The sequence below is a fragment of the Lagenorhynchus albirostris genome, chromosome 9, assembly GCF_949774975.1.
Source record: "Lagenorhynchus albirostris chromosome 9, mLagAlb1.1, whole genome shotgun sequence".
Taxonomy (NCBI): Eukaryota; Metazoa; Chordata; class Mammalia; order Artiodactyla; family Delphinidae; genus Lagenorhynchus; species Lagenorhynchus albirostris.
In genome coordinates, this window is record NC_083103.1 from 81,752,690 (window position 1) to 81,780,070 (window position 27,381).

General features: G+C 34.7%; 1 protein-coding gene across 1 annotated transcript in view; it reads left to right on the forward strand.

Moving 5' to 3' along the window:
• The first annotated feature begins 386 nt into the window (after positions 1-386).
• GRIA4 (glutamate ionotropic receptor AMPA type subunit 4) overlaps positions 387-27,381 on the forward strand; it is a 509,744-nt gene continuing 482,749 nt past the window's right edge. Inside the window, exons 1-3 of the mRNA XM_060157932.1 lie at positions 387-529; positions 981-1,154; positions 2,342-2,500. Of these exons, the coding sequence (XP_060013915.1) occupies positions 1,067-1,154; positions 2,342-2,500 (247 nt within the window). The 5' untranslated portion in view covers positions 387-529; positions 981-1,066. The remainder of the gene's footprint in view (positions 530-980; positions 1,155-2,341; positions 2,501-27,381) is intronic.

The following is a 27,381-nucleotide window of genomic DNA, read 5'->3' on the forward strand; positions in this document are numbered from 1 at the left end:
TCCTTGGTTCCAGCTTCTTAAACCTGCCTGAGGCTGCCCTTTGCCCCCTTTTCTCATCCTCCTCTCTCTCTCTCTTGAGCCCCTTCATCTCGTCCATTCCCGTCTCAGGCTCTCCAGATTCCCGGGCTGTTTGCTGGTGAGAAATCTTTGCTGCAGCGAGGACCGGAGTCCCCCGCGCGCAGCCCAGTGGCAGAAGAGGGCGAGGCTGAGAGAAAGGCTGAGCTGAAGGAGAGGGAGGCAGCCGGTCCTCCCCGAGAGGCTGCAAGAATGCGGCAGGGGGCCGGGGGCATGGGGAAGTACTAACCCCCCGAGGCCCTGTTCGGGGCTTGAGGACCTGGCCCGCGGGTGAATTTCCTGCCAAGTGCAGCCGCGAAGCAGAGGCGCCTGGAAAGCAGAGAGGGACGCTGGGGGTGCCCATCCCCAGAGTAGGACCCACTGCGAACGCGGGAAGAAGAGAGGCGGGAGTCGTGAAAAGGAAAAACCTGTCTCCAGATTGGCTCTGGAGCGTCGAAGAGACTGAGGCGCTCGGGTGAGCACCCAAGGGATGAAGCCTGCCGAGTAGTGGGCGAGGGGCTTGCGGAGGGAGTGCTGCGCGCTCGCGGAGGGGGCGCGAGGCTCCGGGCTGGTGTAGGCTTTAGGTGGCTGTTGGCTGAAAGGAGCAGCAGAGCGCGTGCGGCGGCCGCGGCGCTAGTGTGTGTGTGTAGGTGAGAAAGCGAGGGCCGAGAGCTAGTGCGAGCTAGGCACAGAGAGAGCGCATGTCTCATCTCTGCGAGCAGCCAGTAGCCGCTCCACCACCATCTTTTGCATGTGTAACATTTGCAGCCGGACAGAAAACCTCTCCCAGGGCTATGGAGACTGCGGGAAAAAACTGGCAGCTCGGGATGGATTGCTAAAGGGAAATAGTCATAACCCCAAACCACCCAAACCTCTCTCCTCTGTTTTTTTTTTTTTTCTTCTTTTTTGGTTGTTTTTAATTTTAGCGCCATAGTCCTCAATGTCTCTCTGAACAGCCTTTAGGAAGAGTGCGAGAGAAAGAGAGAGCGCGCCAGGGAGAGGAGAAAAGAAGATGAGGATTATTTGCAGACAGATAGTCTTGTTATTTTCTGGATTTTGGGGACTCGCCATGGGAGCCTTTCCGAGCAGCGTGCAAATAGGTAAGCTTTGCTCCGGTGGGGTATGCGTGTGGGTGGCTGTAGCAGATATCCGAAAGTGAGTCAAATGAGTTACTGATAAGCAATTTAGGGGAACCTTCGGCGGCTCCTTTCCCCTCTGCTTCCCTCTTCCTTTCTCCCCTTTATAAAAAGACTGCCTCTTTGGTGCAGGTTCAGTTAGAACAGCACAGAGCTGCCCACCCGTCCATCCTCAGTCTATACTCCTGTTTCCACCTTTGGATCATGTCGCTTAAGTAGGATTGCAATAAGTTGGGGGAAAAAAACCTCCGTGGGGTTTGGTAGCATTTTATCCGATATTTCTTTTCATTTCTTTCTCTAAAGCATGAAGGGATGTAGAGTTTGTTTAAACAAAACAAAACAAAACACCCCCCCCTTCTTCCCGTGCTGTACGCAGCAGCTTTCTCTATTACAGAAAGACACTGTGCAAAAAAGCATTTACACCCACACCTCCTTGTCTTTGCTTGCTACCAGTTAACGGATTCCAAAGTTAGATCCCTTTCCCGGAACCTTTTCTTCTTTTGTTTTCCTCTTGAATCTTTTGCCCTTAATCCTCCCTCTCGACTCTATTTCCAGGGACCCTATTCGTCCTTCGCTTTTCTTGCTATTCTCTCCTGTCTTTTAATGGGACGCAGCAATTGAATTTCTTCCAGCTAAGCCCAGCCTCAGACTGCATCATTTCTCGTAGACAGTGCACAAAACGGTGCTAATTAGGCTGAGTCCAAGAGCTGCATAAAGACAAAGTTCATGTCTCCTTTCTGATTTCCCTCTAACCTGCACTTCACCACATCCCTTGATTTCTGTATTTTAATGCAAATTATCTTTTCTTCCCATCTGCATGCATCTTAGAAATGCCCTGGAGCTGGCTTCTGTAGCAGTGTGCTGAGAATCATGGGGAGTGCAAGAGAGAGAAAGGAAAGCACACTAAATGATCTGTCTCAGAGGTCACGGTGATCATGACAAATTGGGACAGGAAAAGGCTGAGCTGCCTTAAAGACTAAAATATTAAGCATACACCTTAGGGACAAAGGGCAGTCTCCCAAGATGTGGCAGGAATAGCTCCTTAATTGTATGTGTTGGTGAATGGCAGTGAATTTGACAGTTCTTGGGGTGGGTATAGTAACATTTACAAGAGGAGACACTGAATGTGCTTTTTCTGCTGTTTTTAATAGGTGGTCTCTTCATCCGAAACACAGATCAGGAATACACTGCTTTTCGATTAGCAATTTTTCTTCATAACACCAGCCCCAATGCGTCAGAAGCTCCCTTTAATTTGGTACCTCATGTGGACAACATTGAGACAGCCAACAGTTTCGCTGTAACAAATGCTTGTAAGTAAAACATAAGTTGTAGGTAAATGAGAAGAGAATTAAAATGGGGCAATAGAGTCCCCTTCCTCTATATTATTATTATTATTATTATTATTATTATTATTATTATTATTATTATATTTTTAAGAAAGACATTCAAGACCTCCACAGTTTGCTGGTTACAGAGCAAATCAGTTAAAAGTAAGATTTAGTCTCAGGGATATTTAGCTGGTCTTTCTTTCTCTTCCTTCCTTCCTCCCTCCCTCCCTCTTTCTTTTCCGCCTCCCTCACTCCCTTCTTCCGTCTTTCTTTTTTCTTGAAATTAATTGAAGTTACTTTCTCCTTTAACATTTCAGTATTATTTCTACAACCTGAATATCAAGTTAGTGAAAATTGTACTCAATCTAGTTTTTGATTTCTGTTCCTTGGTTTTTATTTGCTTTTCACTTGAGTAAGCATATGTCTTGCTTTTAAAGAAGACACATGCTCTCTTACACTGGTAAAGGCAATGGAAGGTTTGCTAACAGTTAGAAAGAGGGGAGCGGTGGTGTGGAGAATATATATTTGAGTCGGTTGGCTGACGCTGCAGATGATCTGGTGATGTCACTTGAGACTGCCCTGCTCTCATATTCTGGGTTGTGAATGTCTCCTGCTATCAGGTAATGCATATATCCTGTGAATATAACTCCATGAATCCTTACCTTGGTGGCAAATCATGTTAGTCTCCAATCCACTGAATTTACAAACCAACCCAGCTGGATCTGTTATTTTATGCAATAAGATTGAGATTTGGTGATCTTACCTAACACTATAATTAAACAGTTGTACAGAGCTCCCCTGCCAAAATACTGTATAACAAAGTAAAAATATAATCAACTGTGTATTAATTTAAAAATCACTAAAATATGATCAGTCAATAGAACATTTAGATTGCATTTTCACTCTTGAGAGAAACATGTTTCACATACCTCCTTATTTTTACATGCTAATTTACTACTGCTCAAAATTTACATGTTAAGATAATGGTTATAGATTATGTAAGACATATAGGAATAGTTTCTATATAAAATTTTGCACGGCAGTAATAAAATATTCAATCTGCTTTGTATGATATTTTTATTATATCAAGTTGAGTATATTTTAATTTTGAAAGTCCTCTTTCTGAGTACAAGTGTATACTGAACAAACTACTGAAATTGAAAACAAGGAGTTTTTGTGTTAGGAGGATATCTGTTTCATTAATTATTTTAATTCATATATATTTGCCATTAATTCATCTAACAAGTGACATGATTACGTTTCCTTTTTTTTGGCATCTAATTACTTTACTTTAGAACTTGATTTCATAAGGAGGTTAAAGATCTGACTTTTTTTTTAACTGCTACAATTGTATTAATTTTCAGGAATTCTCTAGCTCCTTTGGGTACTATTTAATTAAAAAAATCATTTGTTGTATTTAGTAATAAAGTCAATATTCATTATAATGATAATTATATGGGAGTTATTTTTAAGCAGAAATGAACATAAATTAGAGCTAAGTTTGTGGATAGTCATTTTTGAAAATGTCTTAAGTTATTAATTTTTGTTCCAAGTTTTGATAGAGATGTTAACATTTCAAACAGTTCTAGGTATAAAATATTCTTAGTGTGTGATTATTATCTGTTGATTTAAATATTTTTCTTGTGTCTCTCTTGAGATTCTGTCAACAAAACCATTTCTAAGTTTACAGATAATTCATGATTCAGATATATTTGAAGGTACTTTGTCTACAGTAAATTGCTATATAAGTATTCATTTTTATTATTTAGTTAATGAAAGACTGTCTTAAAAGTGGAGCTATATTAGTTTTATATTTTCTAACTAAGTGCTTCAGTATTTTAAAGTTTATGTTATGGTTTCCAGCTATATAAACTATAAAGTGATAGTTCTTTCTTCTTCCATATCATATGTTAATCTCATTCAGGAAAATTTTAATTAGTATTATATTATTTATGTAATAAAAATATTGTATAAAATAAAGTGTACTGGTAAAGAACCTGTAAACATAAGAAATTGCTAAGAATCTGTACACAGAATGAAAAAGTTTAAAAAAAGGTATAAAATATAGGTAATATGCTATTCTTTAACATGTTAGAATTGAGAAAATTAAAGCTAAGTAAACTAAGTCTGCTTATTTTGATTCCAAGTGTAAGGCAATGTTAGTGGTGTTATGTTTTTCATAATCACATATAATTGACTTTGCATACATGCTTAAAATATTTTTAAAAAACATAAATTGTAAATAAGGAAAAAACCCATTTTCTAGTGAAGAAAAGGAAAAAATTTTGACAAATGAGTATGCCAAATGTCCTTAAGGCAAATCTAAGCAGAATTTGGGAAAAATCAATGGTCAGAGAGTGTGGGTCAGGTGATTGGTGTTTGTTAAATGGACTGACCTAGAGCATGTAGATGCGTGATTTTCCAGTCTAATTAAAGGTGACACGTAAGCAATAAGTATGAGGCAAACTCATATATCAAGCTGTATGCCTTTGGGTACAAAAGGATAAAAATAGTGTTCTGTAGAATTAACATGGAACTTATTCCTCACAGGCTAGATTTAAAAATTTTTCATATTGGATTAAATATACATATATTTTTTAAATATAAAAAAATACATGTGTCTGGCTAGGTTTATCTTAAATACGATTTTCCTGCAGTGTGCCCTTGTAAAACTTCATAATCTAGTGTCTTTGTGAATAAGGGCCACTAAACAGGATATGTTTAGTTTACGGAATGTATACTTAAAGACAAAAAAGACAGATTAAAGAATAAAGAGTATTATTGGTCATCTATTGGACAGATGTAATTTAACGTTGGTTCTTCTGCCTCAAAATTAATTTAGCATTCTAAGAATACTTCAGACAATCTAAACATTCTGTGTATAGAGTTTACATACTGCATAAGTATAAATCCAATTAACTCAAATTTTTCACGTTTGGTATAAATCCCAAGTTGCTGAGAGAGGGTGGGGATAATTTTGGCTTATAGTTTCATTTTATTTTTTTTACAATATTTGTGTAAGATTAAATTAAAATATTGTTCTCATTTTAAACTATTCACATGGTTGAAAAATCACACTTTGCTAAGTATAAAACTGAAATTATAAGAAATACAGATAATATAGAATTATGACATATTTCAATAACAAAGTATAGGTGTAATAAATAGCCCAAGTAGTCAAATTTCAAAATGTAATTAAAGGTATACATTTCTTTGTTGTAATCTATTCAAAGTATGGTGTATGGCAAAATAAATTTATTTAAAAAATAAATTCAATACGGACTGTCCTTTAATAAATTAATTTAATAAAATATTAAATATTCAATATGGAATGTCCTCTAATAAAATATTATACAGTTGACCCAAAATAGCTATCCTTGCAAACAAACATGCTAGTTAAATTGAATATGTTCTTTACAAAACATTTGAGACAACCTGAAAAAGCAGGCTATGTTCTTATATTTTTCTAATAGTTAATTAATAAAGATATTTTGGTTTGGAGGATGATGTATCTTAAATTTTGCCAAAGAAGTAATAACCAAAATACTAAAATAATCTATCCCAAGCTTTCTAAAAGATAAAAAGATGAGACATTGCAATTATTAATTTAGTCCAGTTACGTTAGCTATCCTGTAAAAGAATCAGTCTTTAATAAGTAAGGCAGTCCCTTTACAATATAATCCACAGATGTTCAGTTTCTCAAATGATTCTTTTAATTTCATATGGGTAGTAGGAAAAACATAGTGAAATAGATCAAGTACTCATGTATTGTCCCTTAGGTGAAATAATAAGAGAATTTTGTGGAATATTCCCAACTTTTTAAACTTGGATAGGAAAGACCAACTGGTTAATATTTTTGTTTTATTTTTTACAAATAATGTGTTTATCTTACTCTCCTTTTCTGTCTAAAATCTGTCTATTCAGTAGTTTACAACATGATGGATAGGAAAGTTGTAAGTCAAAAATAGAATGCATATTATACCCTAGTAATGATGAGAAAGTTGTTCTTTTTAAGTTAAATATTAGTTCTATTTGTGATGGGTTTAGTTATCAACTCTAAATACCCAGTTGTGTGCCACTTGTAAAAGTAGGTTGGTATGTAAAATATACTTGTTTAGTTAATCTAAATACATTGAAAATGTGACATTATATCCAGTAGGCTCTGCAGGCAGAGCTTATATAATAGGGACTTAATTCAAACTTGTTTAAGGGTACTAAATAATACAAACTTTTGGCTTTAATTCAACAATGTTTAAGTTTTGTACATTTTCCTTCTCAAGGACATGTAGTCCTAAAAAGACATTCTAAGAGTTTATATTGGACTGATATAATAATCTTAAAAATGCTAAAAATAAGTTCTGATGGTTTGACCTGCAAAGTTGTTCGCAGAAATACATTAAATACTATTTGACTTTTGATTATTTTTAGGAAAATGAGTGACTGTCATTAGATTTCCTTATTTTGAATTGATAGCAAGATTCTATGTTGATTTGAAATAATTCTTTAGTTTTATAATATTCTTTCCCTCTTTTTCTTAATTTTCCCCATGAGATTGATGACAAAGATGAGTCACATTTCTATGGCTTGTCCCTTTCTTAAATGATGCACAATTTGCATTGATGTATTTCAGAATTGTCACAGTACTAAGCTTTCTTAAAGCCATTTGAAAAACTCTCTAAACTGTTTTTTTTCTTGTGGATTCTCCCAAGGGTTTTTTATTTCTCAAAGAGGAAAAAAATTTTACTTTCTGACATTGGGAAATATGTATATGTCTTATTTACAGAATTTTACTATAGTTCAGGAATTTAAAATGAAGAATAAATACCATACACCTTACATTTTACTACAACACATAGTTTTTAAACTGCTTTTATGTACATGATTTTATTTGACCTCAAGCTAGTCTTTGAGTGAGACTGTCTAAGAAGATAGTCATTATTTTTTAGTTAAGCCAGCTTTGACTCAAAGAAGTTACTTGACTTGCCAAAGACCATGTAGCTAATAAGTTGCAGAGCCTGAGTTTGAACTCAGGTCTTCTAATTACTATCCTAGTACTTTAACCAGGAGACTGTAGGATGTGAAAACTACATCTGTATTGAGATTACTTGAACCAAGAAAGAAAAGAATTGTCATTTTTTTTCTAATTTAATTGTAACATTTTGAAGAAAATAGGGCAAGACATTTCTGGCAACTTATTCATTAATCAGATGGCAGTGAGTGATATAACAAAGACTGAAGCCATATTGTGTAGTGAATTTGTCCATTCATTCAGTAGATTAGATAATAAACATATCCATTTATTCATGAAACATACTTATCAAGGGTAACTGTATTTAAGGCACTATACTAGAAATGAGCATACAGAAACTTATAAGAGTAGTTGTTGCCCTCAAGAAGCTAATAGTCTAGGGGGAAAGATGTACAAGCCAGTTATCACAGTACAGTAAGACAAAGTATTATGACAGAGAAACAGTGCTGTGACAGACATTAACACAGGAAGGAACATCAAACTTGGCATGGTATCCTAGGGGAAATGTTATCTGATCTGGGTGTTAAGACTCTAGTTGAGTTATTTGAAAAATAGAGAGGAAGGAAGGCACGCCTGGCCAAAGGAGCAGAACATGACAAGGCACCAAGGTGTGGCAGGGCCAGGTGTGATTAAGCCACTGGATATGGTTTAGTCTGGCTGTAGAGTATTGATTGTACTGGGAAGGAGAGGTGTGCTAAGGGGCAGGGCTTTGTAGATCCACACAGGATCTTGTAGCTCTTGTAAGGAGACTCTTCTGAATAAAAAGGGGGACCCATAAATGATTTAAAAACAACAGTGACATGATGAGATTTATGTTTTACAAAAGAACAGGATGATTTCAAGAAAGAGAATGTATTAGAAGGGGGCAAAATGGGAAGAAAAAAACAGTTGAGTCTTGAAGTAATGCAATTTAGGATGATTAAGTGTTTGAATAAAAGTAGAAACACTAAGGAGAGAGAAAAGTACATAGATCTAAGAATACAGAACTGTTGACAGAACTTAGTGATAGATTAGATGTCTGTGTGGGAGAATGGAAAGGAAGTATGGTAAGAATTAAAGATGATTTCTTCAATTTTTGGTCTGGAAAAATGATTAGATAGCAGTACCATCAACTAGGAAGGGACACACAGGAGCAGATTTGAATGGGGAAGATGAGTATGGTGTGGATGTACTGATTTTGAGGAGTTTAAGAGACATCCAAATGCAGTAGAGAGTTGGACATGTGTATCTGGGGCTCTTGGGCTCAGTTTGAACTAAAGAGAGACATTTGATAATGGCTGAAACCATGGATGTGGGCAAAATCATACAGAGAGAGCAAAAACATTGAACAGAATGTTGAGGACATAAATCCAGGAAATACAGTACTTGAGGGACAGAGAGAGAAAAAGAGACTGAAGGAAATGGGTCAGTGAGTTCAGATGAAAATGAGGCAAGAGTAATTTCACGGGAGCCAAGAAATGGGAAGAATTTCAAGTAAATAGTCATCAACCTTGTCACTGGCTGCAGAATTTTAATAATGAGTTGCATGGATAATTGATCTTTAACAAGTCTTTTCTTCTTTATTCTTTAGTGTTCTTTTGTATTTTGACCAGAAAAAACACAACCTTTATTAATCCCACATAAATTCTATTAATATATACTCTTTCATGTATGTTGGCCTAGAATAGTCTTATGTTTTATTTAGAGGTAGGGAGAGTCTTTTCTGGACTTTTGAGCCAGATAGGCTTCAATTTACAACCTGATAGTGGGTAAGTTACTTAACACTTTTGAGCCACAGTTTCTTCATTCATTAACATACAAAACACATGAATTTTATGAATATTAGAAAAGTGTTTGGAAAATATTTAGCCTATAACTCAATTAAATTTAGTCGTATTACATTCTTTGTCATATAGAACATTTATTTCAAAACCAATGCTAAAACTTCGAGTTTATTTATATTTTCTGTTTATATTTTGAAAAAGCAATTTATGTTTTGAATAAATATATTTTGTTGATATTTCATAGGAATGTTTTTGACCTCTAACTGAATTGTTAATTTTAGTTTATATACACAAATCTAAATGCATATTTTTTTAAATTATTTCTAAGTCCTATGAGAGGGTAACTTTGTCTGGGATCTATGGACCATTTGGAGAGAAAACTGGTTCATGGATGGATTAAAGAGATTGATGAATTCTCGTAATTGCATGCAAAATTATGTGTTCATGAGCACGGTGTGTGTGTGTGTGTTTACAGAGAGACAGTCTAAACTTTTGAACAGCTTCTCAATGAATTCCAGTTACAAGAAAAAGAAAAAAAAAAGCCCACAGCCCTAAAGGAGCTACACATATATTAGATAAATGCACAGTACTTCATTCTCTACCTTCTTCATTTCAAAAAAAAAAAAGAAGAAAGCCAGTTGGATTTTATCTTTGAAACTAACCTGGAATTTTCCCATAAACTCCATCTCCAGTAGCTTCTTCCTTGTCATAGAAAATAATCAGTGTGTCCTAGCTGGAAAAATGCTTGACTTGGTCCTCTGCCTCTTAAACTGTCATCATATTATTTTTATTCCTTCTCTTACTATCAAAAGTTCTACATATTCCACATCAGCTCCTTCTATTTTTATCACAATTTACCTTCTCCCTTAACCATCACCACTCCTGCAACAGTGTTCTTGAAGGTCATCAGTGACTTACAGAATAGTAAATCCCATTTTTCCTTAGTCATTGTCTTTTAATATTGTAGTTTGCAGGATTTGACATAGCTGATAACTCCCTGTTCTTTGAAACTCATTTCTCCTCGATAATAATAGCTACTGATTATGTGCCAAGTCTCTGTGTTAGTTACCTCAATTCTTACACAACTCTAGAAGCAGGCATCATTATTATTTTAATTATTTATGTGGAGAAACTGAAGATCTGTTGTTAAGAAAATTTGCCTAATGACAGGTATCCAGGGCATCAGATCTTGAAGTCAGTTTTGCCTGCCATTCACACTATAGTATCTTGGTTAGTACAGTATTCACAAGATAGCCATCACTCTGTGACAGTAGCTAGATAACTCCTAATTTAAATAGAAAGATGTTTTCTTCAAAGTTAGTTCTTTAACAATTTTCATTTACTCCAGTGAATATGTCCATTTTACACTGGACATCGAGTTTTCTATGTGATTTGTAATGCAGCACAGAAATTTGAGTATTCTAAATGATAATGCTCTCATTACTTTATATTTCCAAATTCATGTTATAAATACCACCAGGTGTAAAAATTAATAAGTGGGTCTTTATATGTTACACAAACAGTGTTGGATACTTCATTAGTTGGCCAACCTACAGAAGTTTTATAGGAATGTTATTTGATTTCAGAATAACTACAACTATTCGAATCGAAACATATTTTCCCCAGTGCTTTAAAGATTTGCTTAGCTGTCAGGGATTTCATTTCAGTTTTCCTTTACACGTTTTTGGATTCCAATAAACATAGTGAGGATTGTCTTAAAGATCATCACCCTAAGTCAAATTTTCTGCAGTCTTCATAGCATCATCACTTGTCTCCAACTTAATAAAACTACTAGTGTCATAAATAAAAAGTTCAACATTATCTCAAAAATAAAGGGTAAAAAAATTGAGATGTAGTATTTTCTTTGAATAAGCCATTGTATTTCTCCAGTTACAGCAAAAATTACACCATAAGCTGTAATCATTGTTTGCTTACTTTTGTTGCTTATCTGCTTTTTCTAAAATAGGCAGTTTCTCATCAGTAACTTTAAATATATTATACCCTGTGATCTTTCCATTTTTCATATTTTATCTTTTTAAACTGACACAAAAATTTCAAATAATTTAGAAGTCTTAAATAGGCAAAATATTTTTGCAGTCTCACCACATAGAGATAATCACAGTAAATAGGGTTTATAGATCTTTCCAGACTTCTTTTCTTATCTGTATAGACCTAGGTAGAAAGATAAAGAGTATTATAAACATAAGGTACTAATATATATCTATTGAATAAATGAAACTTTTTAATAAAAATGATATTAATTTATACCTATATTTTATTATTTTATTTCATTTATCATAAAATGTTTTCTGTCAGTTATATACTATACTTATATAGAGCTATCTTATTTTCTTTTACTGCTACATAATGTCATTGTGCAAAGTTACTATGATAAATGTACACTCTGGATCAACATTTAGGTTGTTTCCACATTTTTTATATTACAAACAGAATAACAGTAAAACTACTTGAGTACCTGTGTGAATATTCCTGTAGGATTAATTCCTGGAGATGAAATTACTATATCAAATAATGTGGATTATTGCTTTTAGTACATATTGTCAGTGTCTTCTCCTCAAAAACAAAGTATTATTTAAATTTACAGCCACCTAAATGTGAGAATAATTGTTTTTCTATGACCTGCTAACACTAGTCATTATCAGTCTCTTGAATCTTCACTTGTCCTGATGGATAAAAATGACATCTAATTGCTACTTTAATTTGCATGTTTTTGATTAATAGTGTGGCTGAGAATATTTTCCTATATTTATAAGACCATGTATATCTTTCTGTGTGAACTGTTGTTCTTTTACTTTGCCAGTGTTTTCTATTTGAGGGAGTGTTTTACATGCTAAGAAATGAACCCTTTGTCATGTATGTTGCAAATTATTTTTCTACTGTGCCTTTGGCTTCCACCTTCATTTATGATGCCTTTTACTGTACAGACATTTTAAATTTTTATGTACTCAAATCTGTGAGTCATTTTCTTTATGGCTTCTAGGTTTCATGCTTTGCTTATAAAGGTATTCCTGTCCTTAAAACTATATAATATTATTCCACATTTTTCTAGTATACTTTATGGTTTAAAATTTTATATTTATAATGCTAACTCTTTTGGAATTTATTTTCTTATGTGTGTTAGGAATTGATCTTTATTTTTTTCTGCTCTATTTATTTGAATAAGCTATTCTTTTACAACTTCTTTGAACTGATATATTTGTGCAGATCTCCGTTATCATGACTGAATTTGAGCTTGAGCAGAAGTTCTGCATATTACCTCTTCTCAAGTTCTCCTATTTGCTTTTCTTCATCTACCTTTCCTGACAGTCCCTAGTGGTCATATTTCTAGTTTTGATATTTTTCTCATCTGCTTTCTTGCTCCATCTATTACTTTCCTAGGTTTTTTCCTGTTGTCATTTAACATCTGACCAGGTCCTCTTGCTCCTATCTCCAAAGTACATTACAAGTATTTCCACCTTTCTCCATTTCTATCCCACAGTTCTAGTCCAAGTTAATGGTACTTTTCTAATAATTTCATAGTTAATCTGCTTCTACCTTACCTCTCCCATCCACTTTACATACAGGAGCCAGTGGTTCCCTTCAGAATTGAAAGAAGAGACATTTTTCATTACTTAAAACCCTCCAATGGCTTTTCAGTCTCTTAGAGTAAAATTGCAACTCTTTAACAGGCTCTGATTATAAGCATGATCTGACTCCTGCCCATCTTTTTGCCTTGTTCTCCATGCTGAAGTTTTCTCATTCTTCTTTTTGTTTCCTGAACATCCTTTAACCCTTTCATTCTTTTTTCTATACCTTTGTACTTTCCATTACCTTTTTTTGGAGAGGGGCTGTTCCTCCAATCCAGTTATTGCTTGACTAGCTTTTTCTGAATCTTCAGGACTCAGGTCAAAGTCATCACCTAAAAGAAACCTTCCTTGCCAGCCTCTCTAGAGTAAGCTTTCCCACTCCCAAACTCCAATTACTTTATATTGCATTACCAACCATATGATAATCTTTGCATTTATTACAATCTGTAATTATTATTTTCATTTGTTTACATATTTATCATCTATAATTCCCCACTAGGAAATAAACTCCCAGAACCAAGGCCTTTATCTGCCTTGTTAAACAATATATCCTCATAGCCTTGCACAATACCTGGTACAAAGCAAGGATCAGTAAATATCTTTGAATATAAGAATGAACAATATGTGATGAGTTTTCTCTCCACTCATCCTTGGGGCATCCTTAAGATAGCTAAGACTTTTCATGTGTTATCTTAGAAAAAAATGAACAGAAGTAGTGGATCCAAAATGAACAATGAGGTAGTGGATCCAAAATAAATGTTATGTGTCTTCCTTATCTTAAGCATGTTTTTTTCTCATTTGTTTTCATTAGAGTCAATTGATGGGATGGGTTAAAAAAGGAGGAAAGTAAGTCCTATAAAGAACAAAGTGGGACAGTTAATGCAAATTGACGTACATTGTGCTGGCCAGAGAGCACTTTGATAAATTTAAATCTGGTAGAAGAGAACTTCTAGGTACTTATAACATGTGGTGTCTGCTGACAAAAGAACTAGAAAATGCTGATACAATCTGCTTTCAGAATAGGAGAAAGCCCATGTGGGAAGCCCAGGTGTACCAGTAAGCATACCAGGTGTACTAGTAAGCATACTCAGGAGAACCATCTGTTCAGACATTGACTGCTTCCTTAGCACTTCTTAAAGTTCATGAAACTAGAAGATGTGAAAGAAGGCATCTGGAGTCAAACATACGATGAAAACCTGTCAATTCTTGATTATCCACATTGCATTTTCTATAGTAAATTTCACAATTTGCTTGTTTCTATAGCCCTTATCCCTCCCTCTTTTGAAATTAGTTTACCCTGTGTAAATTACTTAAATTTTAAACTATGTATATAATCTTACCTTGGCAAGTTTGAAAGATATTTCACTACTTCTCTGCTCCAAAGACTTAGAATCAAGATAAATATTTTTTTTCTGAAAAACATATGCATGCTTTCTTTTTTCTTAATGGAACACTTGTAAGTCCAAATGTTTCCCTTTTTCCTCTGATAACCACGGAGCTCAATTTCACATTTACTGAGCAATAACAACATTGATCCCATTAAAAATTAGCTTTGTTTTTATATTTGGATTTTTCTTAAATAATATATGTCAATAATATATGAGTACGATATAAACATTATGTTTATAAATATACCTTAAAAGACTATGCACATCATTTTAAGAAGGAAACACAAAGGTACAGCAGCTATAAATTAAAAGTATAAATGATATCCCTTTTAACAAAGATGTTGATCAGCTTTTGCTTGAATAGTTAACTTTCCTGTATAGTACTTTCTGTATATTGTGTATACCTTGGAAGATGATAGATAGATAGATAGATAATCTGTCAAATCCATTAGACTGCGAGTTCCTTGAGGACAAGGATGATACCTTATTAGTACCTCTATTTTGAGGGTCTTTCACTGTGCCAGGAACAATTATGTTCCATACTTAATAAATGTCTGCTGACTGATTATGAGAGGAGGAAAAGGAGGAAAGGAATCCATTTCTTGGTTGGGTATTATAACAACTAATTCTTAGCCAGAATTGAATAACATAACATAAATCAACTTCTTCTCTATATGACTCAAACACTTCACATTTTTGAAAACAGATAACACAAGTCCCCTTTGTACTTCCCCAAGCTAAATAACATTTCCTTGTATAACATAGTTTCTAAAACCGTTAACATCCTAGTTCTGGCATTCTGAATATCCCATGGATTTATCATAATTTTATTAAAATATATTGACCTGAATTAACCCAATTCTCCTGTCATGATCTGTCTAGAATTAAACCACATTTTTGACACTCATGATTATGATCTGACATGATCTGTCCAGGTGAGAATGTTAATTCCGATTATTTAGGCATTTTACATATAAAGTGTAGACCAAGATTATTTGAGTTTTAATTAGTTTGTTACATCACTCTGTTCTTGTTAAATTCATAGTCAATTAAAACTTAACACTTTGCCCTTTTTTCCACATGAATTGCTACAAATCAACTTCTCCATAGGCATTTTTTAAAATTCAAAATGAAAGATTTTACATGTACACTCTTAAATTTCAACTTGTTTGGAAACATCAAGACCATCTTGAGTCATAATTAAGTTAGCTATAAACTATTTTAAATTCCATGTGACTCTTCACTATATGATTATCCTTATTGATGATTAAAATTAAAAACAGGCTGTGATACCAGGTCATGAACCAATACTCTTTAGGTATGTGTGGTAGTTAAATGTGAATTATCCTATAATAATTGATCAAATTTTTCCATGTTGTTTATAAAGATTGTCATTTCATTGCACTTGTATTTTTTAAACATTAAAACAAACACAAAAGCCATCAAATTTAATTGAAAAAGAAAATTTCAAATTACTCAAGATGGCTGGGGCATTTAAAATTGATACAATGCTTTTGAAAATCAATTTGTCACAATGTATCAAAAACATTACAAATTGTGAATCATTTGAACTCAGGAATACAGGAAAATCTCTAGCCATGAAAATGCTCATTAAAGCATTACTTGGCAGTATTTAGTTGGAGGAATGGTTAAATTAATTAAAGTCTAGCCAGACTGTTTAAGGAAGAATGTCAGTCATGACAGTCCTCTATCTGACTTGTCCCAGCAGTTGAGTTCAGGAATTTGAGTTCAGCTTACTATCTCAACCATGTATCTTCAGACTGCAAACCAGGCCATTTATGATAATAGGCAGGTTGGAAAAGAGTTGGTATCTGTGGGAGTTGGTATCTGTTGGGATCTGTGGGAGGGAAAAAAATGAACAAACAGGCATTATTAATAATGTGTTTAAAGGCAATTAAGTCTCCTTACAGATTGGTATAGATGGTTATAGAACACAGCATATACATTCCAGATTAAATTTCAGACTATTCTCCCTTTTTTTTAGTTATCGACCTTCGTAGAAGTGTATAATTTAATTTATTTGGCACAGATGAGCATCTGTACTAAAATTGTGATTTGTCACTCAATCACATATAGAGTATTAAGAATGGGTTTTAAAAAAGTAAGCTGAGCCTGGAGGGGTGGGATAGGGAGGGTGGGAGGGAGGGAGATGCAAGAGGGAAGAGATATGGGAACATATGTATATGTATAACTGATTCACTTTGTTATAAAGCAGAAATTAACACACCATTGTGAAGCAATTATACCCCAATAAAGATGTTAAAAAAAAAGTAAGCTGAATAATTGTAAGACGAGAATAATAATTAGTACAGTTACAAATAACTTTGTAAGTAATTTTATATTGTTATGCATAGATATAAAAATATATAGCATATACATCACAATGTATTGTGTACATATATAATATATACATGCCTTTAGCATTTAATTCTTGTTATTTTCACAAAATTTGGTAATGACTGTATGTTATGAAACCATAAGTGGCTGTGAAAATAAGCCTCATTTTACAGAAGTGATAAAATCTCAGATTAGAAACCAAGTGTGAATATTTTATTGAGAAGGAAATCTTGTTAAAATTTAAAAAAAATAGCAATGTCTTTACCTCCTCTACACTTTATTTTATTTCAAAGGGTAATTTTGCATTTAGTGATAGTAATACTCTAGTGCTTTTAAATCAATAGACTGCAGCCAATGTGCCCTCTACTTGGCAGAATAGTATAACTGTTAATAATTTAGAGACACTTAATATATGGGAAATATAAAAGCTATAATGTCAGTGAAAAAATATAGACTGTCTTTTGATTCCAATTTCATAAGAACCATAATATATACAAGAGATTGAAAACTGCCATACCAAAATTTGGTAGTGACTATTTTTCTTTAATGTTACTATGCAGAATTTTTATTTACATATTTCTGAGTTTTTTATATGTTTACAAAAAAGCATACATTTATAGTTTTCTGATTAACAATATTTAAATAAAGGAAAATGTTTTGATCTTACCAGTAAGTATTGTGTTTGTCTTGCTCTGTTCAAATGGGACAGATAACCTAAGGAGCTCTTTAGACATTTAAGCCAATATAGGTCTTGTTGTCAGAATATCATGTCCACTTAGCAGTTGCCATGTTTGATCTCTTTGTTTACACACGTTCATTATTTTAAAATGAAAAGATCAGCTTGAATTAATTAAAAGTATTAAATTAAGTCATTATGTTTACTTTAAAAGAGCCAAGAGAACTGTTGGTGATTACAAGCATTTTTCATTGCCAATTGAAATATATAACTTACTGAGTCTAACTGCATATATTATTTTCACTTCTGTAGAAAGCACAGTAGCTGCATGAGTGAGTTGATGGCTCTTGGATAACTGGTCACTGTCTCTGGGTAGTCTTTTCTGATCACCCTAGGCTGGTTTAGCTCCACTTTGCTATGATCCTTGTGGCATCCTGAGCTTCCCTTTTTACACTGTATTATTATTTAGCTGTACATTCTCCCCCTGGAATGTGAACTTCTGGATGACTGGGATGCCGTTGTATTTGTGAATGAATCCCTAGTGCTTGGCTCATGGCACAATGCCTGGCACATAACACTAAATTACTACCCATTGAGATTATGGATATGAGAATGGAGAGATTTGGGAGTTGATGGTTAGATACTAGTGTTTTAAATCAATTTTTTGAGCATCCAGTTCAGAATTGTGGCAGATTCTGTGTTAGTGACTGTTGAGACTATAACAACATGAAAAACAATTCTTTATTGACATCCCCATATGAATAGATGACTGGTGAAGGATTTTAAATATTATTACAATGATTATAATTGTATAAACACATTGCCTTCAGAATTTAGAGGCAAAGAGTTCTATAATTAGAGTCTCCATGTAAGAAGGGACAGTCTTACAAGTTGCCCTCCCTCTGTGTTCCTATGTCTCATGAGGATTGTTTCACCTGAATTATTGATACTGCCAGGATGCCTGCCCATGGACAGGGATGTCTCAGCTCTCCATTTAAAATTCTGATCCAAGCATCAATGGTTCATTCTCATTTCTACCCCAGACTTTTTTACACAGCATCCATAAAAATTTAGACTCCAAAAGATTCTCACATTTCTACCTGGTTTCCAAGACAACTTCCCATTGCGGAGCACAGGCTCCAGACGTGCAGACTTAGCGGCCATGGCTCACAGGCCCAGCCGCTCCGCGGCATGTGGGATCTTCCCGGACCGGGGCACGAACCCGTGTCCCCTGCATCGGCAGGCGGACTCTCAACCACTGCGCCACCAGGGAAGCCCCCAAGACAACTTTTTGTGTGTCTAGTGTGCCAAACCATATTCCATTCTGGGGACACAGGCTCTTTGCTCCTAAGCAGCACACAATTTAGTGATGACTACTGAAAGTCTCAATGCAATGTGACAAATACTCTGATTACATTAGAAAGGAGGCAGCTAGCTCTGCCTGCCTTAGTGTTTTTATAATGTACTTTAAAAGCCATTTTCTCTTTTTTCTCCTCAAGGGGAGAAGGACAGTTTGACTGTTTCTTATAGAGCCAAGATAATAGACTCAAGAAAAGGATTCTACATTATAAACACTAATTTGATTAATGAAGTAAGATTGGATTGATTTACTTAGATGCCAGAATTTATATGGAAAGAATAAAACCAAATTCTTTGTCAGCTCCAGATTTGACTCAACACCTATGAATCTGAACCACCCTATTGTCTCAGAGACATCAAGTTGCTTATCACTTCTATATTCTATATTCCTTAAGCATCTGTATGTGTTTGCTATTATGCCCCTGTTATATTATTATGCCCCTGTTAATATGCAGCTTTTTAAGTGTTCAGTTGTCACTTTAGTTAATTGAATATTCATTTGGCAACTGTCTTGCTTCCTTCATTGTACCACACATTTTATTGAAAAGAAATACTAGATGTGATATTTTACCATAAAAGGCTTATAATCTGCTGGAAAAGTAGAAATAACTTAATGTGAAATAAGGGAATAAGAAGGTGTTAAATTAGAATACTGTTGTCTAATAATCACCAAAAAAGGAATATCAGAAGAAGCAAGACTTTATCAACATAAACCTTAATAAAGTGTAATTTAATCTTGTCATGAAAGTAACGGGAAGGGAAGGGAGACGCATAAAAGAGGGCTGAACAGAGTAAGCAAGCACGCTGACCTTGAAAAGGTGGTAGGACAGCCCAGGAAAATGTCTTGTTGGATCCAAGTAGAGGTACAGTGAAGGGAGTGAGATGGTGGAGCCCATTGTAAATTCAGGACTTTCTAAAGGTTTGGGCAGGGGACTGGCATTATGAAAAGTGGAATTCAGGGACCATTGTTCTGGCATGATATGCAGTATCAACCAGAGAGAAAAGAGGATAGATGCAAGAACATAAAATGAACCAGGGCAAAGTCTCACTCATCTCTATCACCCTTCATTGTTCTGGGTTCCCTTCAATCTATAGGTTAAACTGACTTCTTCTCTCCTCATAAGGATCTACTCTAGACACGTCTGTTTACTTGTACTTCTCAATTTCTAGCCTCTGCTCTCACTTCTACCCAGCTTCAAAGACAATAAATAGCACTGCCTTAAATGTATTTCCACTTTTGTTGCATATGTAGAAACATTTCCATCCTTCCAATCCCCGTGAAGGGAGAAAGCATAGGCTCTGGAGGCAAACATGGTTTCAGTTCCCATCTTTGTTACTCACTAGCTGTGTGACTTTTTTTTTGAAAGAATTTAATATTTCTGAAAGTATCAAAGTCGTCATCAGCACATTGATGGACTTTGCCACATGTATTTTATTTATTGATTGATTGATTTTTAAAATATTTATTTATTTGGCTGTGCCGGGTCTTTGTTGTGGCATGCAGGATCTTTGTTGCGCTGCTCATTGCAGCGCATGGGCTTCTCTCTAGTTGCAGTGTGAGGGTTTTCTCTTCTCTAGTTGTGGCACGTGAGCTCCAGAGCGCATGGGCTCTGTAGATGAGGCGCACAAGCTTAGTAGTTGTGACGCATGGGCTTGGTTGGCCTGCAACATGTGTGATCTTATTTCCCCGACCAGGGATCGAACCTGCGTCCCTTGCATTGGAAGGCAGATTCTTTACCACTGAACCACCAGGGAAACTGTGTGAATTTTTGACAGGTTAATCAACTTCTTTGAGTTTCAGGAATATAAATTATAAATTAAGGGAAATATTACTTTGTTTTTAATTGGAAACATAAAACAATGTGTATTAAAATATGTCACATGAAGTGTTAGGTATTGTCCTCTGAGGATTAGTGTACCTGCTGTAATCATTGAAATAATAATATGTATCACTCACTCAGCCTCATGTGAACAAAATAAAATGCAGACTTCAATGGCTGATGGAGGTGAAGGGGAAGGTGTCTCTAGGATCACGACTTAAAAGATAGTGGAGGGTATTGTTAAGTAGGATATGGAATGAAGTTAGAATAAAAAGGTCCTAAAGCAATTTATGCTTTCATTTTGGAGCTAATCCAATTAGGGATTTCTGTCTGCTTGAGGAGCTCTGAGGCAGTTGAGTATTCAAGTAGCTGTAGAAAGATCTGGGATGAAGATACGGGTTTTAGAATACTCTGCAGGTAGGTGACAGTTAAAACCATGAACAAGAAGCAGATTGCTGGAATATATCTAGTTAGCATTATAACAAAAAGGATCCTGGGGAAGAGCAACATCATGAGAAAGAAGATAGCAAACTGTCTTGTTTGGTTCACAAGAATTTAAAAATTTAATTTGTTGCAAACCTAAAAATCAGTGGATTGTACATAAAATTTTGGATTTCTGACTTCTCTGGAAAATTACAAAATCCTCATTACAATGTATCAGAATTTCCTAATGGCAACAATGATCTGGAGCTTAGTGAGTGGCCCCCATTTTAAAAAGGTCTGTTCTCTCTAGTTGGGTCTTAGAAACCCAGAGGGCCTACTTCCCATCTAGGCTTTATAGGCATTTGACTTTATGACCCCTGAGATAAAGAACAAATAAGCGAGAACAGTTTCTCAGAAGCCACAGAGAATTACAACCCTGGCATATGCCTTAGATAGGCATGAGAAGTAAAACTGAAATATCTGTGATTAGGAGAGACTTCTCTGCTTTAAGATCATTTAAGAAGGCAACCTCCCCAATACCTTGCAGTATTTAGAACAAATCAGAATATAAACATAGAAGCTCCTTAAAGGTAGTTACCCCATGGTGTTCTATGTTGTATTTTATATATTATCGGAAATATTAGTTCTGTAGGTGCTCAGTAATTCCTAAATGACCTTAACAAAATGTACAATTTAAATAGATGAACTTTATTCTTCCACATATGTGGATTTCTGTTTGAAAATTACCTTAAAGTCAAGGTTGATTTTTTTTTGTCAGGAGTGGTTTTCACAACTGACAATATTGCCATTTCTTAGAAGATTTTTATATATGTCTATCTAAAGTATTTATTTTTCTGGTTGTCAGATTCAAAGAAACTGATTCCAAAGTACAAATTTACAAATTATGCACAAGTTGTAAATCTGATCAGTAGAGTAAGCTCCTCAGGGACAGAGTCTCCAGCTATGTTTCTGTTTTATCCCCTGAACTTAGAACATAGCACAGTGTATAAATTGTAATAAACTCTCAGGAATTATTTTTTAATGTAAATTTGCATTATTTTTCAAGCTGTTCAAGCTGTAAGTCCACAAATCAAGTGTAATTGCACTGGAGTTTTGAAGCCAAGTTTGGAAATCTCTTGCACCACAGAAATCCAGACTATATAGGTCAAAGGGCTGTATTCCAGACCTAGTTCAATAACAAAATCAGAATCCAAGACCTGGAAGATATCTTTTGAAATCACGTAAATAACAACTACATCATTTACAAAACCTTTCATACAGCTTATGTCATTTGGTTTTCAATACAACCCCGAGAAATAACTAGAAATATTAGTCTGGAACCTGAGACTCCTAGCACTAGCCTGGTGCTTAGTGCTCTTAGGTTGCAAATGGTTTCTGCCACTTCCTAGACATCATGACCTTAAGCAGATTATTGAAACTTTTTGAGTCTCAGTTTCCTGATGTGCAGAACAGGGAAAATAGTAGTAACTATTGATGGAGTAACTATTTGAGGGAGATTTTGCTTGTAAAGTGCCTAGCACAGTGCCTGCCACATGGATCAGTCCAACTGTGACTATGACTACTTTGCTACTTGCCCAAGGTCCCTCAGCCAGTAAGTGGACTCCAAACTGAAAGCTTTTGACTCCAGATTCCAGGCTGTGTTTCCTATTCCACAAAAGGCTACACAGGCTTGAAAGTTGCCACTCTTTAATATCTCAGACTCTGGCAGTCCCTGGATTTCCTAGGTTGCCTGTGTGAACTTATTATGTAATACAGTATATAGAAAATAATCTTCTGGACTGGCTGACTGATTGTGAAAATAAAACATTGTCGGATATTCTAGGTATACGTGAATGTTGGAAAAGTTTTCATAAATTCCATTGTAAAAAGTGCGCACTCTGTAGTCCATGCACCAATATTTTTATTAAATGATTTTAGGGTGTGTACTTTTGGGCTGAGACTTGAAGAATATGAATACTTTTGTATAGCTGTGATAATAATACCTCACACATGTATAGTATTCACAGTGTTTCAAAAATAAGGTATTTAGAAATTAGAGGATATACAGAATTTCTGACAACAGTATTGTCAGTTAAAACTACAACTTGTGTCTTTTTCTTAAATATCTACAATCAAATACAGGAATCATATTTAAATATTCTCTAAAATAACACTATCAGAGACTTCAGAAATAATTTATCTCTAAGTTTCTTTGGAACACAAAATAGAACCAGGGAATTAACCTCTTTGTAGGAAATTAACTGCTGAAAGTAAAATAAAATGTCATTATTTGAATTATGGCCATACTAAGAAATATATAATTTGTGACTTAGGAGCCAAACCAGTATTTTAAGGGGAAAGACAATATAAAGAAGATTTGTGATAGTGCTGATAAATGATGGTTCCACAGTAAATGTCAAGCATAATAATATACGTTATAAATTTCTTTGGTTTTACTTTAGGAGAAGTGGCTAAGTAAAATTGAAATATGAATTGTGGAAATTATATTTTTGGCAAAGGAAAAACTTGAAGGACATTTTGTAACTTCTGTGGGACTCACAGAGGTGAGTCTTGTCCTGGATTCATGCCATTTCACAGGTCATAAGAGACATGAGAAGAGGCTGCTCTTTCTTGCCTGGCTGGGCTGTGACAGCATTCCACACAGAGCGTCCCAGCCAAACAATCTCCTCGAGTGACCTTCACCATCATTGCACTTGAAACTGTGTTAGTGGCTAACGGCCTTGAATACAGACCAATATGAACTATTTCTTACATTTTTAATGTACAATTTCAATATCACAGTAAACTCTAACCTTATTTATTTCAACTATTCACCATAAACTCAAATCCTAAAAAAAAAGCATATATACATTATTGTATATACTCAAGATGGTTTAGAAACAGGAAGGTATAGAAGATGATCTCTGTAGTCTGACATGGAATGCTACTGGAAGACCTGAGAGCTGAGTATTCCACATCAACCCAGAGACATCTCTGCCTCACATCTCTGTTACCATCCGTGTGTGTAATGCTAAACACTGACTCTTAATTATCGAGTATATTTGGAATCCGTTAAATGTGAAGCAGACAGTTTTGGAATACAAACTGAGCAGCTTCCAATACAGAGAAAGTAAAAGACAAATGCCTTCTTGCTTTCCATCATTTGTTTTTATTAGATGATTCCCCACATGGAATGTCTAACAGTATAAAATTTTCATGTTTATTAAAAGTAGATAATGTTCATGAAATATATATTTTAAGGCAATGGTGAACAAAATTTGCAGAAGTGTAAATAGTATAATTTTCTATGTTTTTTTCTAATATCCTGCTCTCTTCATTTTATCCCTCAAGAATACTTTGCCATTTTTCATTTTTAAATTTCAAAGTGACTTTTTATTCAGAATCTTATTTACTTTCCTTACCCCGCCTGACCCACTTACCAAATCAGAACATCATATATTTTCATCCTTTTCCTTTCTTTATAGGTACAATAAGTAGCCTATACATTATCAAGGCTAACATGGAAAAGAGTGCCCCCTCCATTTTCCCTAGTGTTCCCAGGTTTTGGAAGTCCATGGTCTAAAGTCTACCCTCACTTAATGCACACTATATGGTAATGCTTCCCCACTGTTGTGACAATGTCATTGTAAACATATGCTTTGGAAAAAGGATGCTTATTTAATCCATGAACTCTTTGTAAAGAAAAATCCTAAAATGATGACATGGGATGACAGTATCTCTCAACAATGAATCATTTCAAATAAATCACAGAGGCAGAGGTGCTCAGTTCTAACTGCACTTGGCTAGAATTGAATCAGTGCATTATCTGTCATGACCATCAAATCAACCAGGTCCCCTCAGTCTGATGTGTTTGAATCTTACCACATGATTGTTCAGTTTCTTGACTTTTCAGTTGGTATTAATAAAAAAATGACCTCAGCATGTACCAATACAAAACAATGGTGGGACTTTTTTTTGGCATCTAAAATATTAACTATAGAGACAGAAGAATTTGAACATTTATAAGATTAAAACTCTATGTAATGCTGTTTAACTTTGATATTTGTACTCCACGTTATTGTTGAGAATAATCAATCATTTGAAAATATTTCCCCGTGAAGTTAGATAATCTTAATGGTGTGAGGTTTGAATAGAAACTTTGTTGCCTTTAACACTAGAAATGGAAATATATAATTAAATTAATGCATTTCATGATATTAACAATAGAATTCTATGAGTTCTACGCCTGTCACATTTAAAAAATCCTTTTGCTTACAACAGCATTATATAAAATCTTATTCTAATATCATTGCCATTTTAAAAGTAATACTTTTAATTAGACTGAATATCTCTGGGGAATAGAATCTCTGGATTTTGTGCATACTATGTGATATGAATCATCTCAGATAAAACACTTACATTTGTTAAAACAAGTATTTATAAATATTTACTGAGTGTTTACCCAGTGCATCATACCCTACTAGACACTAGAGGATTCAAAGAAAAGCTTGACCTCCTGATGTTTAAAGTCTAAAAGGAGAAATAAGACATGTAAATAGATGACCATCATACAAACTAGATAGTGGTAAATACCACAGTGTACTCTGCAGGTTCTAAGGAAGGACAGAAAAATTTTTAGCCAGGAAAATATGGCATTGTGTCTTAAAGCTAGGCGTATTATGGGTAACTCATATTTTAGAGTCATTATACCATACTGTTATTTTAGAAGCTAGGTAAAATAAAATGCATTTGAACATGAAAGTTTTTAAAAGCCAACCCAAGTGAGAATGATCATGAAAGAAGAAAATGATTCACCAATGGAGTTCTAGTTCCAATTAACATGGATATTTGAGATCCTGAATTCTTATAAAGGTATATTTTTGTTACCAGTACATCATATAACATTGAACTAATTTCACTGTCACGTGATAGATGATATAGGTTGCTTTTTCTGAAAGAAGTAGAGTAGCTCTTATGCCGAGTTCTTATGCAAGAGTGGAATTGTGAAGTACTTCTCCCAAGGAAATCCTGAAGTTGAAACACTAATTGAAACACTAATGGAAGCTGTGCAATATTGATGGTGATTGTTGTGAAACCAGAGCATCAGACAGATCATGCTGATATGAACAGGGAGGGATGTGGTGGAAGAGACGGTTCAGAAACATTGTGTTAACAGAGGCTATCAAGGCCTGGGGCATCCACAAACAATACCCAATAAGCAGAGTATAAATGCAGCTGCCTTGAATCTGCTGAACACCTGTTGCTCTAAATCTTATTATTTTATTCCATAAATAATATATAAATTCATTTTTAAACAAATGCCATAAGTACAAAGTGGTGATATTATCAAATAGTTTTTCTCTTCAGGAATCTGCACCTTAGGGGGTACTTTTTTTTCTCCATACTCATATAGAGAAAAAATATGATTACTCAGTAATCATACATATGATTAATTCATATTATTTGTACCCCTTTTTAAATAGTCTTCTATTATTCAGACTTTCTTTTTAGTAAAAACTCATTTACTCTAATATTTCAAAGTCTCTTCATGGACCTTAGGTTTTCACACTTTAGCCTCCATTAGAAAACTTACTGTGAGCTACCATTTTCACTTTATCTCTCCTCCTTGAGGGAAGTGCTTTCTTTCTTTAGTCATCTTTCTTTGAATTATTTGAACTCACTTTCTCTAACTTTTTCAGGATAACATTCATTCTTCGTTTTTCTTCTCCATCATCTTTTACCTTTTTTATTAGTGAAGTTGTCCACATATCCTTTCCTAATATGTATTCTCAGTTCTCAAATTAGGGTAGTACACATAATAGATAGTTAGAAAATATTTGCATAAACACTCAATATTTCACTAACATGCCTTCATTTTCCCTTAAAACAATAAAGCAACAAAGAAAGAAAACAAATCATCATAAATAAAGCAGCAAATACACCTTATCTCACACTTACTTGGAAAGGGAATATTTACTTAATCATATTAATTTTTAAGTTCACTGATTCACTTTTTTCCTTTATTAAAGTATTATTTACCTACAACACTGTGTTAGTGCCAGATGCACAACATAGTGATTCGATATTTCTATACATTACAAAATAATCACCATAAGTCTAGTTACCATTTGTCATCACACAAGGATATTACAATATTGTTGACTATATTCCCCATGCTGCACATTTCATCCCTGTTACTCATTTATTTTGTAACTGAAAGTTTGTATCTCTTAATCTTCCTCACCTATTTCATTCACCCCTGCTCCGACCTCCCACCCCTTGCCCCTCTGGCAGCCACTTGTTTGTTCTGTGTATCTATGAGTCTTCTTCTGTTTTATGTTTGTTCCATTGTTTTATATTTGAGGTTCCACATATAAGTGAAATCTTATGGTATTTGTCTTTCTCTGTCTTACTTATTTCACTTGATATGATACCGTCTAGGTCCATCCATGTTGTCACA